Below are 14,687 nucleotides of genomic sequence, written 5' to 3'. Positions count from 1 at the left end.
GTTTAGTGTTTTTATACGATGATGGATCATGTCTTTAGTTTAAAGGAGGATATTGGTTTTCCTTGTTCATCTAAGAACTGTATCAAAGTATTTTAATACAAGTTTACAAAATCTGGTGTTTAAATATATCATTTGCTTTATCAGTAACCTTGCTATATTGATAATATTATAGAAATCCTCTCAAACGGCATTAATATTTCGTGTTTTATGTAAATGTGAAGTTGATCTGTATTTAGTTTCTGTTTATGGGTATTAAATTGAAAGATTAAGACAGACTTTAATTTAGGATAAAATTGGTGTTTTGAAATTGTAGACTTCAGTAGTATACTGAGAGATTATTTTGGAATGCTAGAAGATTACTCTTTTTATTAAATAGAATGCATCATACTCTGATATCTTTGCATCTTACTGGTTAAAAAGAAGCCATTTATGAGGAGAGTCATGGGAAGAAAGTACAAAGCACTTAGGTTATAATAAGCTTGGTGGGCTCTAAGACCCAAAAATAGGCCTATAGGAGAACAGTAAAAGATGAGCTCTGAGAAGTAAGCTTGGGCTGCATCACACATGCTTTTTCTACAAATGTATTGCTCTATTAATATTTGAGGTGCCAGTAAGACATTCAGGTAGAGAAATCCAATATGTAATTGGAAATTTGGAAAAAGGTATCTTTCCTTAAATTTATAAAATATTTCTAAGTAAATTCAGCATTTAAAAATAATTTTTCTCTTTATTCATTAGATATTATGCTTGGCAGAGCAGATTAAATTCACTGAAGATGTAGAAAATGCCATCAAAGGTCATAGTCTTCATCAGATTGAAACACAACTGGTGAATAAGTTAGAGCACTATACTAACATTGATACAAGTTCTGAGGATCCAGGGAATACTGGTATGGGAAAATATTCCATTTTCTGCCTACTTTTGGGTTATTTGAACATTTTTTTAGTATTCTGTCTTAATTTATCTATTGTGCTTTTGTCTGTCAATCAATCATCTATGTGTCTATTTTGGAGGTTACTTTAGGAATTACAATATACATACTTTTATATTGTACTTAGAATCAATAATTTACTATTTTAAGTGGAATGTAGAAACCTTACCACCATATGGGTTTCTTTATCCTCCCCTTTTTATGTTGTTTTCAATGTATATAGATATCTATATACATTGAAAACTCCATGAGATTATAATGTTTTTCTTTAACCGTCAAATGTATTTTAAAGGACCTGAGAATAGTCTATTATATTATATTTATCTAGATGCTTACCATTTCTGTTGCCCATCCTTCATCCTGATGCTCCAAGTTTCCTTCTGCTGTCATTTTCTTTCTTTGAAGAATTTTCTTTAGTGTTTCTTTTAGAGCCCGTTTGCTGACTATGAATCTTATAGATTTCCTTCTCTTGAGAATGTCTTCATTTCACCTTTATTATTGTCTTTTCTGATGTGAGTTGATTTTTTTGGTTCTTTTCATGTTGAATGATTTTGGATTGTATCCTGGACATTTTGAATATTGTGTTATAAGAGTCTGAGTCTTATTTAAATTTGCTGGATAATGTTGATATTTTTCTGTTAGCAAGTGATCTTGTTGGGTTCAGGCCACAAGTTTCAGCCAGCTTTCTGTGGGTTGTGGTTCCAATGTCTGTTCTGTCTTTGCTATACTCTTGAGATCTTCCCCACATGTGTGCCACCTAGTGGCCAGTTATCAAAGTCTTTGGTTTAATGTTTAGGATGAGGTCTGCACAGCTCAGGCTGAGCTCAAGGGTTCATAAAGTTTATAGGGTCGTTTTCGCAATCTTCTCCCCTTCCATGGTCTTAGCAGTGATTTTGTGGTTCTCTTGGGCTCCTCTTTTGGTCCTCTGGCCAGAAAGCTGGAGTTTCATGTACTGTACTCTCCTTCACACTTTCTGTGACTGCGCCCATGTCTTGGACCAGTTGATGGGAGAAAAGAGACAAAAAGAGCAATTTGAGTTAGTCCCACTGTCTTGGGATCATAGCTCCTCTGATTTCAGAGGAAAGTTCCCTTCCTTCAGAGTTTTAGGCATTTCTGGGTCTCAGCTGCCTGCGCTGAGACTCCTTTTCTGCTTTTCAAGTCTGAGTTAAAAGCCTTCTCCTGGACCTCTCTCTGTCTACACCAGTATGGGTTTCTGGCAGCATTGAATCCAGACCCATGGATATAAAAGAGGAAAAGGGAAAAGAAAAAAGGTAAATTTACCACTGGTTTGGTGGCACTTCTAATTCTGCCCTTCCGCAATTTGCCTGATACTCTTTACTTTTTCAGAGTCCTAAATAGGAGTTCAATGTATGTTGTCCGTGTTTTATACCTGCATTCAGAGGGAGAGACAGGCTGAGTGTGCTTACTCCCTTGCATAAGGAACCAGAACACTGGTTTCGTTGAATTTTGATATCTTAGTTTTCACACACACAATTCTTATTGGTGGATTTGACATTCTTTTGACTTGCATGATATATATTACTATACTATTCAAATGTATCATGAAATTACCATTTAAATTCATTTATTGAGAAATCATATATGTGTGTGTGTGTGTGTATATATATAAAATCATAAAGTACATAAATCACAGGCTAACATTTTCCCCAATTATTTTAATTGTATACAGAATCTGGCATTCTGGAGCTTAAACTTAAAGCACTTATTCTTGATATTATTCATAATATTGATGTGGTGAAGCAGTTAAACCAAGTTCAAATTCATACAACTGAAGACTGGGCTTGGAAAAAACAAGTTAGATTCTATATGAAAAGTGATCACACATGTTACGTTCAAATGGTGGATTCTGAACTTCAGTATACTTATGAGTACCAGGTATGACTTGTGGCAGAAATGTTTAATTTTTCCAGTTAGAAATTATTTACTTTAAAGGAAATTTGCTATTGGATGAAAGAGTTATTTTTATTTTAGCTGTAACTTTTAAGAATTTTTTTTGGGTTATTGTCTTCTATTTCATCATAATTAAAAAGATGTTATATTGGAAAAAAATTCTATATACAAAAAAAGTTAAAATAATGGCAGTGTTGTGCTGAATTCTCTAAATGTACCTTTTCTTAGAGCAGCATTTATTTATACAGATTGAAATATAGCTTTAATCTAAAGAGAACTGAATATTAGGGAACCTCAATGGAAACAATTTGGTTTGTGCCTCCTTTTACAAGGCCAAAATTAATGCAATTTTTAATATGTCAAAGTATGTTTGTTAAATATTCTCTGTTTGTAAGGTAAAAGAATTTTCAAGCAAATAACCTAGCTCATGTAACCTGTTCTCAAAAAATCCAGCTGTATCCTCTCTGCCTTTTTCCATCATAGTGAATCAATCATAAGGATATATTTGACATTTATGTTAATAAGCATATGTCAGGAGAGTTGCCAGCTGGCTCTTTCAAAAAGGAAATGTATTTTGAGACCCAAATCTGTCCACCTAAATTAAAGAAAAACTCTATAAAATGCAGCTTGAATTGGACTCTATTTCCGCTAAAATTTAGTGGAAATTTTGAGAATTATTTGATAGGTTAAGATTATTAATTTCATAAGGAATTTTTCAAATTAATTATACTTTGAGGTTTCCAAAGTAGTTCTGATTTTTGAAGATTGTAAGATTCCAGGAAGTAATTTACATGAATTTTAAAATACAAAATAGGATGATTATTGTACATAATTATATTGAATTGTATTGGAAAGTGTATAATTGTATACAGTTTCTGGATTTGTCTGCCTTAGAGGTATATCTTTGTGACATTATCAAGAACTTGAGAGACTATTTGGAAAACCTAACAGTATGTCAACTGAGGATAGAATAAAAATACATGCTTGAGAAATAACTAAGTTTAATTCCAGTTTGCGCTTTAGAAGGTTTCTTGAATTACTAAAAAAAATTTTGTATATTTTTTTCTATGTTAACAACTTTAAACTATTTGTTGCCTTTTTAACTTTTTAGCTAGAATCGCTATTTAACTACACTATATAATATTTGTACATATTGAATAGAATATGAATATTTGAAATTTATATTTCCCTTGTGTAGGGTAATGCTCCCAAGCTGGTTTACACTCCACTGACAGACAAGTGCTACTTAACTCTCACTCAAGCCATGAAGATGGGACTTGGAGGAAATCCTTACGGACCAGCTGGAACTGGAAAAACTGAATCAGTAAAGGCTTTAGGTGGACTTCTTGGAAGACAAGTTTTAGTTTTTAATTGTGATGAGGTAGAATAAATAATTATCAAACGATGTAATAGTGTCTTAGATGTTTGGAATAGTTTTCACATACTTATATATGAAATGCTCTATTTTAAAATCACTCTTCTTTTAAATCACTTGAAAGTGGATTTTATTTGAGAAGTAAAATGGAGAGAGGTTGCACATAGTATAGTCCAAAAACTTTTCTAAAGAGAACTATTACATAGAAATAATTTTAAATACAGAATGAAGCTTTATGTTAGAGGAAAAATCTTAAATTCTTATTAAGTTACCATTTTCAAAACATTATGTGTATTTTGACTTAAAGAATAACTGAAACAAAATCTTATACTTGTTTAGTTCTGTGTACTTTGCAGAACACTTTCACATGAATTATTTTGTTTACTCCTTGAAACCATCCTAGGTTTTGAAAGAGTAGCTGTTTAATCTCTGCTTAAAAAAGAACTAAAGAGGCATAGATGGGTGAAATGATTACCTTCTCACTAAATGACATAAAGTATTAAATTATTATTGGAGATTTTAATTATTTTTACTGAATATAATTTTTATTGTTATTTTTAAGGGCATCGATGTGAAGTCAATGGGACGAATATTTGTTGGTTTGGTAAAGTGTGGGGCCTGGGGTTGTTTTGATGAGTTCAATAGACTGGAAGAATCTGTACTGTCAGCAGTTTCTATGCAAATCCAGACAATTCAAGACGCTTTGAAGAATCATAGAACTGTATGTGAACTGCTTGGCAAGGAGGTATAGCATATATTGGGAATTTAAAGAATTAAACTATTTTATAAGACTTTGTGTTACTCATACTCAGGCAAATAGTCTATGTTTATTTCTCCTGGCACCTCTGTTTCTAATTTGTGACCAGTGAGTTAAACCTTTTTACCTGTGAATTGTCTCTGAGTTTCTCACCCTTTTTGGGTCCCATTTCCACCATTCATCTTCAAACTTTCGATATTGAATAATCCAGTTATAATAATATTTGCTAACATTTATCAAGCACTCTATGCCACTGTGCTTAGTGCTTTTATGCATTGTTTCATTTAGTACTCATAACAATCCTTTGAGTTAGGTACTATTATATTTTTTTAACTTTATGGATGAGGAAGCTAGGGCTTGATATGTTAAACGTAAGAAGTGGAGCTGGAAATCGAACCCACGTCTGTCTAATTCTGAAATTCATGTTTTTAATCACTATTCTATATGAATCTTAAAACAATAAATACTTAACTATTCTTCTGTTGCTCACTTCTCCCCATAGGAGGTATACATTCATTGTCATTAGAACTTAAACTTATTTGTATATAAAACAGATTTCTCTATATAATGTGTAATGGTGAATACACCGAAAGTTGAAAGAACTGTGAAATTATCCTCTTCCCCATAATAACATTTTCCCAATACAAGTTTTTCAGGGTAGACCAAGAAAGTAGGACCAGTTCTAACATTGCCTGTTACTTACATGATGTTTCAACTTTCTTCACAAAAAAAAGAGAAATTCTTCAGTTTTTACCTCTCTGTCATCAAAATTTATTTTCTTCCCTGTTCATTTTTTGTCATTTCCTCCTCTTAGAAAAATTGTCCTTTTTCCCAACTCAAACTAATTTTTCCATCTATACTTTGGAATCTGCTTCCCAGGGACCTTCTCTTCAGAGTTATCTCTGTCCTTCTACCCATTTCTCATTGGCTTTTAAGCATAATCACATATTTTCCTTCTTAATAATATATAATATTATATTAGATATAATGATACTGTAATATAATGTTTAGTATAATTAAAACATAAGCAAACCTTCCCTTAATTCATCTTTCCTTCCAACCATGCTTTTTGTTTTCTTTCCTTTATAGCCAGGTTTTTTACTCTAGGTATTTCTACTTCCTACTTGCCCATTCATTGTTTATACATTATAATTCTGCTTTTCTATTCTTAGTGCTTTGTTGAAAATGCTCCTGTTAGATACTCTCATGCTATTTTGCTCTTTGCTGTCATAGGATTTATTAACTATGATTGCTTCTTTCTAATATTCAATAGACTATAAACTCCAGAAGGGCATAAACTATTACTGACTTTAGTTCAGAGTTGTGTTGTCTCTGTGTACTTAGCAAAGTGCCTAACACAAGGAAGGCTTTTGGTAAATGTATGTTGAATGAATGAATAGACATTCAAACTAGTTACCATCACTTAAACTTTCAGCCTCAAAAAACTGATTATAAAGAGCCTCTATAAAGTAGTGTAGTTCCTAAGGAGTTTATTATATGTTGAGTAAGGAGATGTTTAGCACACTAGTGGTTGCTTTTTGCTAAGATATAAGATGTATGTGTAGAAATATGTCACAATAAAACTTCTATTTGCAATATGTTTTATAGTTTCAAATATTTGATGCCTATGTTTTAAATTAATATTTCAGGTAGAAATAAATTCTAATTCTGGAATTTTTATCACTATGAATCCTGCTGGAAAAGGTTATGGAGGAAGACAAAAACTGCCTGATAATCTTAAACAGCTTTTCAGGCCAGTAGCCATGTCTCGTCCAGACAATGAGCTTATTGCAGAAGTTATTCTCTATTCAGAAGGCTTTAAAGATGCTAAAGTGTTGGGCAGAAAATTGGTAGCTATCTTCAATCTATCCAGGTGAGTTTTCTTGTTTTAAATATTTTAATATTTTGTAGTTCCAATGATTGATCAGGGTTATTAATGACCATTTTTCACATTTGTCCAATTTACCTATTCAGTGATTTTCATATTGGTGATTTTCATAAGTACAATTTTATATTGTACTCAAGGTGTTGGTAAGAAAGATTTTAGTTTGAATAACAGAAACATCTGGCTCAAAACTACTTGTTTTTCATAAATACTATTAATTCAATTTCACTTTTTTTCTGCAAAATATTTTTATTGGAGTACTCCAGCTAAGTGATACTTACTAAACTAATTTACCAGCTGACCACTCAAAGCCTACTGTTCTTTGGAGGGAATCTTTCACAATTTTTTTTTTTTTTTAATGTCTGATTTCTAGTAATAGAGATTGACTTTTAGCTTCTTTGGACAGCCTAGAATTCTGGTCCATATCGCTTAAGAGATAGTGAGAACTAGAGTGTCAGAGATTGAGAGCAAGATGGATCGACTAAAGACTTTAGGAATAAAAGTAACAGGTGGTTATCATTTAGTGTCTCCATTAAGATGATAGCCAGTTTGTGAAAGGTTTATCCTGATCCTTGAGAACCATCCATCTTTAACATTTTACTTGAGTGATTATTTTGTTTTGCTTGGTTCCTTTTTATAAACTAATGTAATATTAGGACTTATTTCTATGTGTTAGTAGTTAGATTCTGTATTTCTTTTAATATGATTACAAAAATAATTTCTTATAGCTATTTGATGATTTATGATTTCCATGTCTTTACCTAAGAGAACTTTTGACACCTCAGCAACATTATGACTGGGGTTTGAGAGCTTTGAAGACAGTTCTGAGAGGAAGTGGAAATCTTCTTAGACAGCTGAAGAAAAGTAGTGTTAAACAAAAAGGTATGATTCATTATGCCAATTATAATCTTATTTTTTAAAATAAGTTTTAATTTAGTATAGTTTTAGATTTATATAAAAGTTATACATATAGTATAGAGGGTTTCTGAATATTACGTTCTCCCAGTTTCTCCTGTTAACATCTTACATTAGTATTGTACATTTATTGAAACTAATGAACCAACATTGATCCATAATTTTTTAATGAAGTCCATAATTTATTGAGATTTTTCCTAATTTTTACCTATGTCTCATCATAACTTTTAAACATACATTAAATATTAAATAGTTGTGGTATATAGAGGAATAGTCTAGTCCACTTGTTCTCAATCTTTAACAGGCATTAGAGTCACCTAGAGGCTTGTTAAAACACAGATTGTTGGACCCCACGCCCAAAGTTCCTGAATTGGTAGGTCTGGAATAGAGTCTGAAAATTTGTCTAGTCTTAAAACAAGAACAGAAACCTTAGAATCACATGGAGATTTTCTCTTTCAAAGATAGTATACCAAACAAAATTACCCTTTTACTTTTTTTTTTTTTGAATTTTTAAATTTAATCTTGTTTATTTTTTTATACTGCAGGTTCTTATTAGTCATCCATTTTATACACATCAGTGTATACATGTCAATCCCAATCTCCCAATTCATCACAACAACACCATCCCCACCCCACTGCGGTTTTCCCCCCTTAGTGTCCATACGTTTGTTCTCTACATCTGTGTCTCACTTTCTGCCCTGCAGACCAGTTCATCTGTACCATTTTTCTAGGTTCCACATATATGCGTTAATATACGATATTTGCTTTTCTCTTTCTGACTTACTTCACTCTGTATGACAGTCTCTATATCCATCCACATCTCTACAAATGACCCAATTTAGTTCCTTTTTATGGCTGAGTAATATTCCATTGTATATATATACCACATCTTCTTTATCCATTTATCTGTCGTTGGTCATTTAGGTTGCTTTCATGACCTGGCTATTGTAAATAGAGCTGCAATGAACATTGAGGTGCATGTGTCTTTTTGAATTATGGTTTTCTCCATATGTGCCCAGTAGTGGGATTGCTGGATCATATGGTAATTCTATTTTTAGTTTTTTAAGGAACCTCCATACTGTTCCCCATAGTGGCTGTATCAATTTACATTCCCACCAACAGTGCAAGAGGGTTCCCTTTTCTCCACACCCTCTCCAGCGTTTGTTGTTTGTAGATTATCTGATGATGCCCATTCTAACTGGTGTGAGGTGATACCTCATTGTAGTTTTGATTTGCATTTCTCTAATAATTAGTGATGTTGAGCAGCTTTTCATGTGCTTCTTGGCCATCTGTATGTCTTCTTTGGAGAAATGTCTATTTAGGTCTTCTGCCCATTTTTTGGATTGGGTTGTTTGTTTTTTCAATATTGAGCTGCATGAGCTGTTTATATATTTTGGAGATTGATCCTTTGTCTGTTAATTCGTTTGCAAATATTTTCTCCCATTCTGAGGGTTGTCTTTTGGTCTTGTTTATGGTTTCCTTTGCTGTGCAAAAGCTTTTAAGTTTCATTAGGTCCCATTTGTTTATTTTTGTTTTTATTTCCATTACTCTAGGAGGTGGATCAAAAAAGATCTTGCTGTGATTTATGTCAAAGAGTGTTCTTCCTATGTTTTCCTCTAAGAGTTTTATAGTGTCCAGTCTTACATTTAGGTCTGTAATCCATTTTGAGGGTTTTTTTGGTGTATGGTGTTAGGGAGTGTTCTAATTTCATTCTTTTGCATGTAGCTGTCCAGTTTTCCCAGCATAACTTATTGAAGAGACTGTCTTTTCTCCATTGTATATCCTTGCCTCCTTTGTCATAGGTTAGCTGACCATAGGTGCGTGGGTTTATCTCTGGGCTTTCTATCTTGTTCCAGTGATCTGTATTTCTGTTTTTTGGCCAGTACCATATTGTCTTGATTACTGTAGCTTTGTATTATAGCCTGAAGTCAGGGAGTCTGATTCCTCCAGCTCCGCTTTTTTCCCTCAAGACTGCTTTGGCTATTCGGGGTCTTCTGTGTCTCCATACAAATTTTAAGATTTTTTGTTCTAGTTCTGTAAAAAATGCCATTGGTAATTTGATAGGGATTGCATTAAATCTGTAGATTGCTTTGGGTAGTATAGTCATTTTCAGAATATTGATCCTTCCAATCCAAGAACATGGTATATCTCTCCATCTGTTGGTATTATCTTTAATTTCTTTCATCAGTGTCTTATAGTTTCCTGCATACAGGTCTTTTGTCTCCCTAGGTAGGTTTATTCCTAGGTATTTTATTCTTTTTGTTGCAATGGTAAATGGGAGTGTTTCCTTAATTTCTCTTTCAGATTTTTCATCATTAGTATATAGGAATGCAAGAGATTTCTGTGCATTAATTTTGTATCCTGTAACTTTACCAAATTCATTGATTAGCTCTAGTAGTTTTCTGGTGGCATCTTTGGATTCTCTATATATAGTATCATGTCATCTGCAAACAGTGACAGTTTTACTTCTTCTTTTCCAATTTGTATTCCTTTTATTTCTTTTTCTACTCTGATTGCCGTGACTAGGACTTCCCAAATTATATTCAATAATAGTGGTGAGAGTGGACATCCTTGTCTCGTTCCTGATCTTAGAGGAAATGCTTTCAGTTTTTCACCATTGAGAATGATGTTTGCTGTGGGTTTGTCGTATATGGCCTTTATTATGATGAGGTAGTTTCCCTTTATGCACACTTTCTGGAGAGTTTTTATCATAAAAGGGTGTTGAATTTTGTGAAAAGCTTTTTCTGCATCTATTGAGATGATCATATGGTTTTTCTTCTTCAGTTTGTTAATATGGTGTATCACATTGATTGATTTGCGTATAATGAAGAATCCTTGCATCCCTGGGATAAATCCCATTTGATCGTGGTGTATGATCCTTTTAATGTGTTGTTGGATTCTGTTTGCTAGTATTTTGTTGAGGATTTTTGCATCTATGTTCATCAGTGATATTGGTCAGTAATTTTCTTTTTTTGTAGTATCTTTGTCTGGTTTTGGTATCAGGGTGATGGTGGCCTCATAGAATGAGTTTGAGAGTGTTCCTTCCTTCACAATTTTTTGGAAGAGTTTGAGAAGGATGGGTGTTAACTCTTCTCTAAATGTTTGATAGAATTCACCTGTGAAGCCATCTGGTCCTGGACTTTTGTTTGTTGGAAGATTTTTAATTACAGTTTCAATTTCATTACTTGTGATTGGTCTGTTCATATTTTCTATTTCTTCCTAGTTCAGTCTTGGAAGGTTATACCTTTCTAAGAATTTGTCCATTTCTTCCAGGTTGTCCATTTTATTGGCATAGAGTTGCTTGTAGTAGTCTCTTAGGATGCTTTGTATTTCTGCAGTGTCTGTTGTAACTTCTCCTTTTTCATTTTTAATTTTATTGATTTGAGTCCTCTCCGTCTTTTTCGTAATGAGTCTGGTTAATGGTTTATCAATTTTGTTTATCTTTTCAAAGAACCAGCTTTTAGTTTTATTGATCTTTGCTATTGTTGTCTTTGTTTCTATTTCATTTATTTCTGCTCTGATCTTTATGATTTCTTTCCTTCTGCTAACTTTGGGTTTTGTTTGTTCTTCTTTCTCTAGTTCCTTTAGGTGTAAGGTTAGATTGTTTATTTGAGATTTTTTTTGTTTCTTGAGGTACGCTTGTATAGCTATAAAGTTCCCTCTTAGAACTGCTTTTACTGTATCCCATAGGTTTTGGATCGTCGTGTTTTCATTGTCATTTGTCTCTAGGTATTTTTTGATTTCCTCTTTGTTTTCTTCAGTGATCTCTTGGTTATTTAGTGACGTATTGTTTCCCCTCATGTGTTTGTGTTTTTTTACATTTTTTTCCCTGTAATTCATTTCTAATCTCATAGCGTTGTGGTCAGAAAAGATGCTTGATATGATTTCAATTTTCTTAAATTTACTGAGGCTTGATTTGTGACCCAAGATGTGATCTATACTGGAGAATGTTCCATGCGCACTTGAGAAGAAAGTGTAATCTGCTGCTTTAGGATGGAATGTCCTATAAATATCAATTAAATCTATCTGGTCTATTGTGTCATTTAAAGCTTCTGTTTCCTTATTTATTTTCACTTTGGATGATCTGTCCATTGGTGTAAGTGAGGTGTTAAAGTCCCCCACTATTACTGTGTTACTTTCAATTTCCTCGTTCATAGCTGTTAGCAGTTGCCTTATGTATTGAGTGCTCCTATGGTGGGTGCATATATATTTATAATTGTTATATCTTCTTGTGTTGATCCCTTGATCATTATGTAGTGTCCTTCCTTGTCTCTTGTAACATTCTTTATTTTAAAGTGTATTTTATCTGATATGAGTATTGCTACTCCAGCTTTCTTTTGATTTCCATTTGCATGGAGTATCTTTTTCCATCCCCTCACTTTCAGTCTGTATGTGTCCCTAGGTCTGAAGTGGGTCTCTTGTAGACATCATATATATGGGTCTTGTTTTTGTATCCATTCAACAAGCCTGTGTCTTTTGGTTGGAGCATTTGATCCATTCACGTTTAAGGTAATTATCGATATTTATGTTCCTATGACTATTTTCTTAATCGTTTTGGGTTTGTTTATGTAGGTCCTTTTCTTCTCTTGTGTTTCCTACTTAGAGAAGTTCCTTTAGCATTTGTTGTAGAGTTGGTTTGGTGGTGCTGAATTCTCTTAGCTTTTGCTTGTCTGTAAAGCTTTTGATTTCTCCATCAAATATGAATGAGATTCTTGCTGGGTAGAGTAATATTGGTTATGGGTTCTTCCCTTTCATCACTTTAAGTATATCATGCCACTCCCTTCTGGCTTGTAGTGTTTCTGCTGAGAAATCAGCTGTTAACCTTATGGGAGTTCCCTTGTATGTTATCTGTCGTTTTTCCCTTGCTGCTTTCAATAAGTTTTCTTTGTCTTTAATTTTTGCCAATTTGAGTATTATGTCTAGGCGTGTTTCTCCTTGGGTTTATCTTGTATGGGACTCTCTGTGCTTCCTGGACTTAGGTAGCTATTTCCTTTCCCATGTTAGGGAAGTTTTTGACTATAATCTCTTCATATATTTTCTCGGGTCCTTTCTCTCTCTCTTCTCCTTCTGGGACCCCTATAATGCGAATGTTGTTGTGTTTAATGTTTTACCAGAGGTCTCTTAGGCTGTCTTCATTTCTTTTCATTCTTTTTTCTTTATTCTGTTCCGCAGCAGTGAATTCCACCATTCTGTCTTCCAGGTCACTTATTTGTTCTTCTGCCTCAGTTATTCTGCTATTGATTCCTTCTAGTGTAGTTTTCATTTCAGTTATTGTATTGTTCATCTCTGTTTTTTTGCTCTTTAATTCTTCTAGGTCTTTGTTAAACATTTCTTGCATCTTCTTGATCTTTGCCTCCATTCTTTTTCCGAGGTCCTGGATCATCTTCTCTATCATTATTCTGAATTCTTTTTCTGGAAGGTTGCCTATCTCCACTTCATTTAGTTGTTTTTCTGGGTTTTTATCTTGTTCCTTCATCTGGTACATAGTCCTCTGCCTTTTCATCTTGTCTATCTCTCTGTGAATGTGGTTTTTGTTCCACAGGCTGCAGGATTGTAGTTCTTCTTGCTTCTGTTGTCTGCCCTCTGGTGGATAAGTCTATCTAAGAGACTTGTGCAAGTTTCCTGATGGGAGGGACTGGTGGTGGGTAGAGCTGGCTGTTGCTCTGGTGGGCAGAGCTCAGTAAAACTTTAATCCGCTTGACTGCTGATGGGTGGGGCTGAGTTCCCTCCCTGTTGGTTGCTTGGCCTGAGGCGACCCAACACTGGAACCTGCAGGCTCTTTGGTGGGGCTAATGGAGGACTCTGGGAGGGCTCATGCCAAGGAGTACTTCCCAGAACTTTTGCAGCCAGTGTCCTTGTCCTCACGATGAGCCACAGCCACCCACTGCCTCTGCAGGAGACCCTCCAACACTAGCAGGTAGGTCTGGTTCACTCTCCCCTGTGGTCACTGCTCCTTCCCCTTGGTCCCGATGTGCACACTACTTTGTGTGTGCCCTCCAAGAGTGGAGTCTCTGTTTTACCCCAGTCCCGTCAGAGTCATGCAATCAAATCTCGCTAGTCTTCAAAGTCTGATTCACTAGGAATTCCTCCTCCCGTTGCCGGACCCCCTGGTTCGGAAGCATCACATGGGGCTCAGAGTCTTCACTCCAGTGGGTGGACTTCTGTGGTATAAGTGTTCTCCAGTCTGTGAGTCTCCCACCCAGCAGTTATGGGATTTGATTTTATTGTGATTGTGCCCCTCCTACCGTCTCACTGTGGCTTCTCCTTTGTCTTTGGATGTGGGGTATCTTTTTCGGTGAGTTCTAGTGTCTTCCTGTTGATGATTGTTCAGCAGTTAGTTGTGATTCTGGTGTTCTTGCTAGAGGGAGTGAGAGCACGTCCTTCTACTCCACCATCTTGGTTCAGGCTCCAAAATTACCCTTTTAAAGAAATAATTTATGATTACAAAAAAGTACCTTTTTTTAAATTAATTATTTAAGCTGCTCTGGGTCTTAGTTGCGGCACGCGGGATCTTCGTTGTGCCATGCGGGATCTTTTTGTTGCAGCATGCGGGCTCTTTAGTTGCGACATGCAGGCTTCTTAGTTGTGGCATGTGGGCTTCTTAGTTGTGGCATGTGAACTCTTAGTTGCGACATGCATGTGGGATCTAGTTCCCCGACAGGGATCGATCTCAGGCCTCCTGTGTTGGGGAGTGTGGAGTCTTGCCCACTAGACCACCAGGGAAGTCCCAAAAGTACCTTTGAACACAAGAATAATTTTAGATTTATTACAGTAAAGTTGCAAAGTTAGCATTTCCATCGTTTCCCTCTTATTTGCTGTGTTACATTTGTCAAAACTGGGAAACTGAGGCTGGTATATTACTATTAACTAAGCTCCAGACTTTATTTGGATTTCACCTGCTTTATCATTAATG

General features: G+C 34.8%; 1 protein-coding gene across 2 annotated transcripts in view; it reads left to right on the top strand.

Moving 5' to 3' along the window:
• DYNC2H1 (dynein cytoplasmic 2 heavy chain 1) overlaps positions 1-14,687 on the top strand; it is a 357,806-nt gene that overhangs the window by 57,316 nt on the left and 285,803 nt on the right. For both annotated transcript variants that reach the window (XM_059930504.1, XM_059930505.1), the window contains exons 31-36: positions 739-889; positions 2,622-2,827; positions 4,041-4,223; positions 4,780-4,962; positions 6,624-6,847; positions 7,626-7,741. In XM_059930504.1, the coding sequence (XP_059786487.1) occupies positions 739-889; positions 2,622-2,827; positions 4,041-4,223; positions 4,780-4,962; positions 6,624-6,847; positions 7,626-7,741 (1,063 nt within the window). The remainder of the gene's footprint in view (positions 1-738; positions 890-2,621; positions 2,828-4,040; positions 4,224-4,779; positions 4,963-6,623; positions 6,848-7,625; positions 7,742-14,687) is intronic.

This window comes from Balaenoptera ricei, chromosome 8 (genome assembly GCF_028023285.1).
Source record: "Balaenoptera ricei isolate mBalRic1 chromosome 8, mBalRic1.hap2, whole genome shotgun sequence".
NCBI lineage: Eukaryota > Metazoa > Chordata > Mammalia > Artiodactyla > Balaenopteridae > Balaenoptera > Balaenoptera ricei.
Note: the sequence above shows the minus strand (reverse complement) of the source record. Positions and strands in the feature narration are given on the sequence as shown.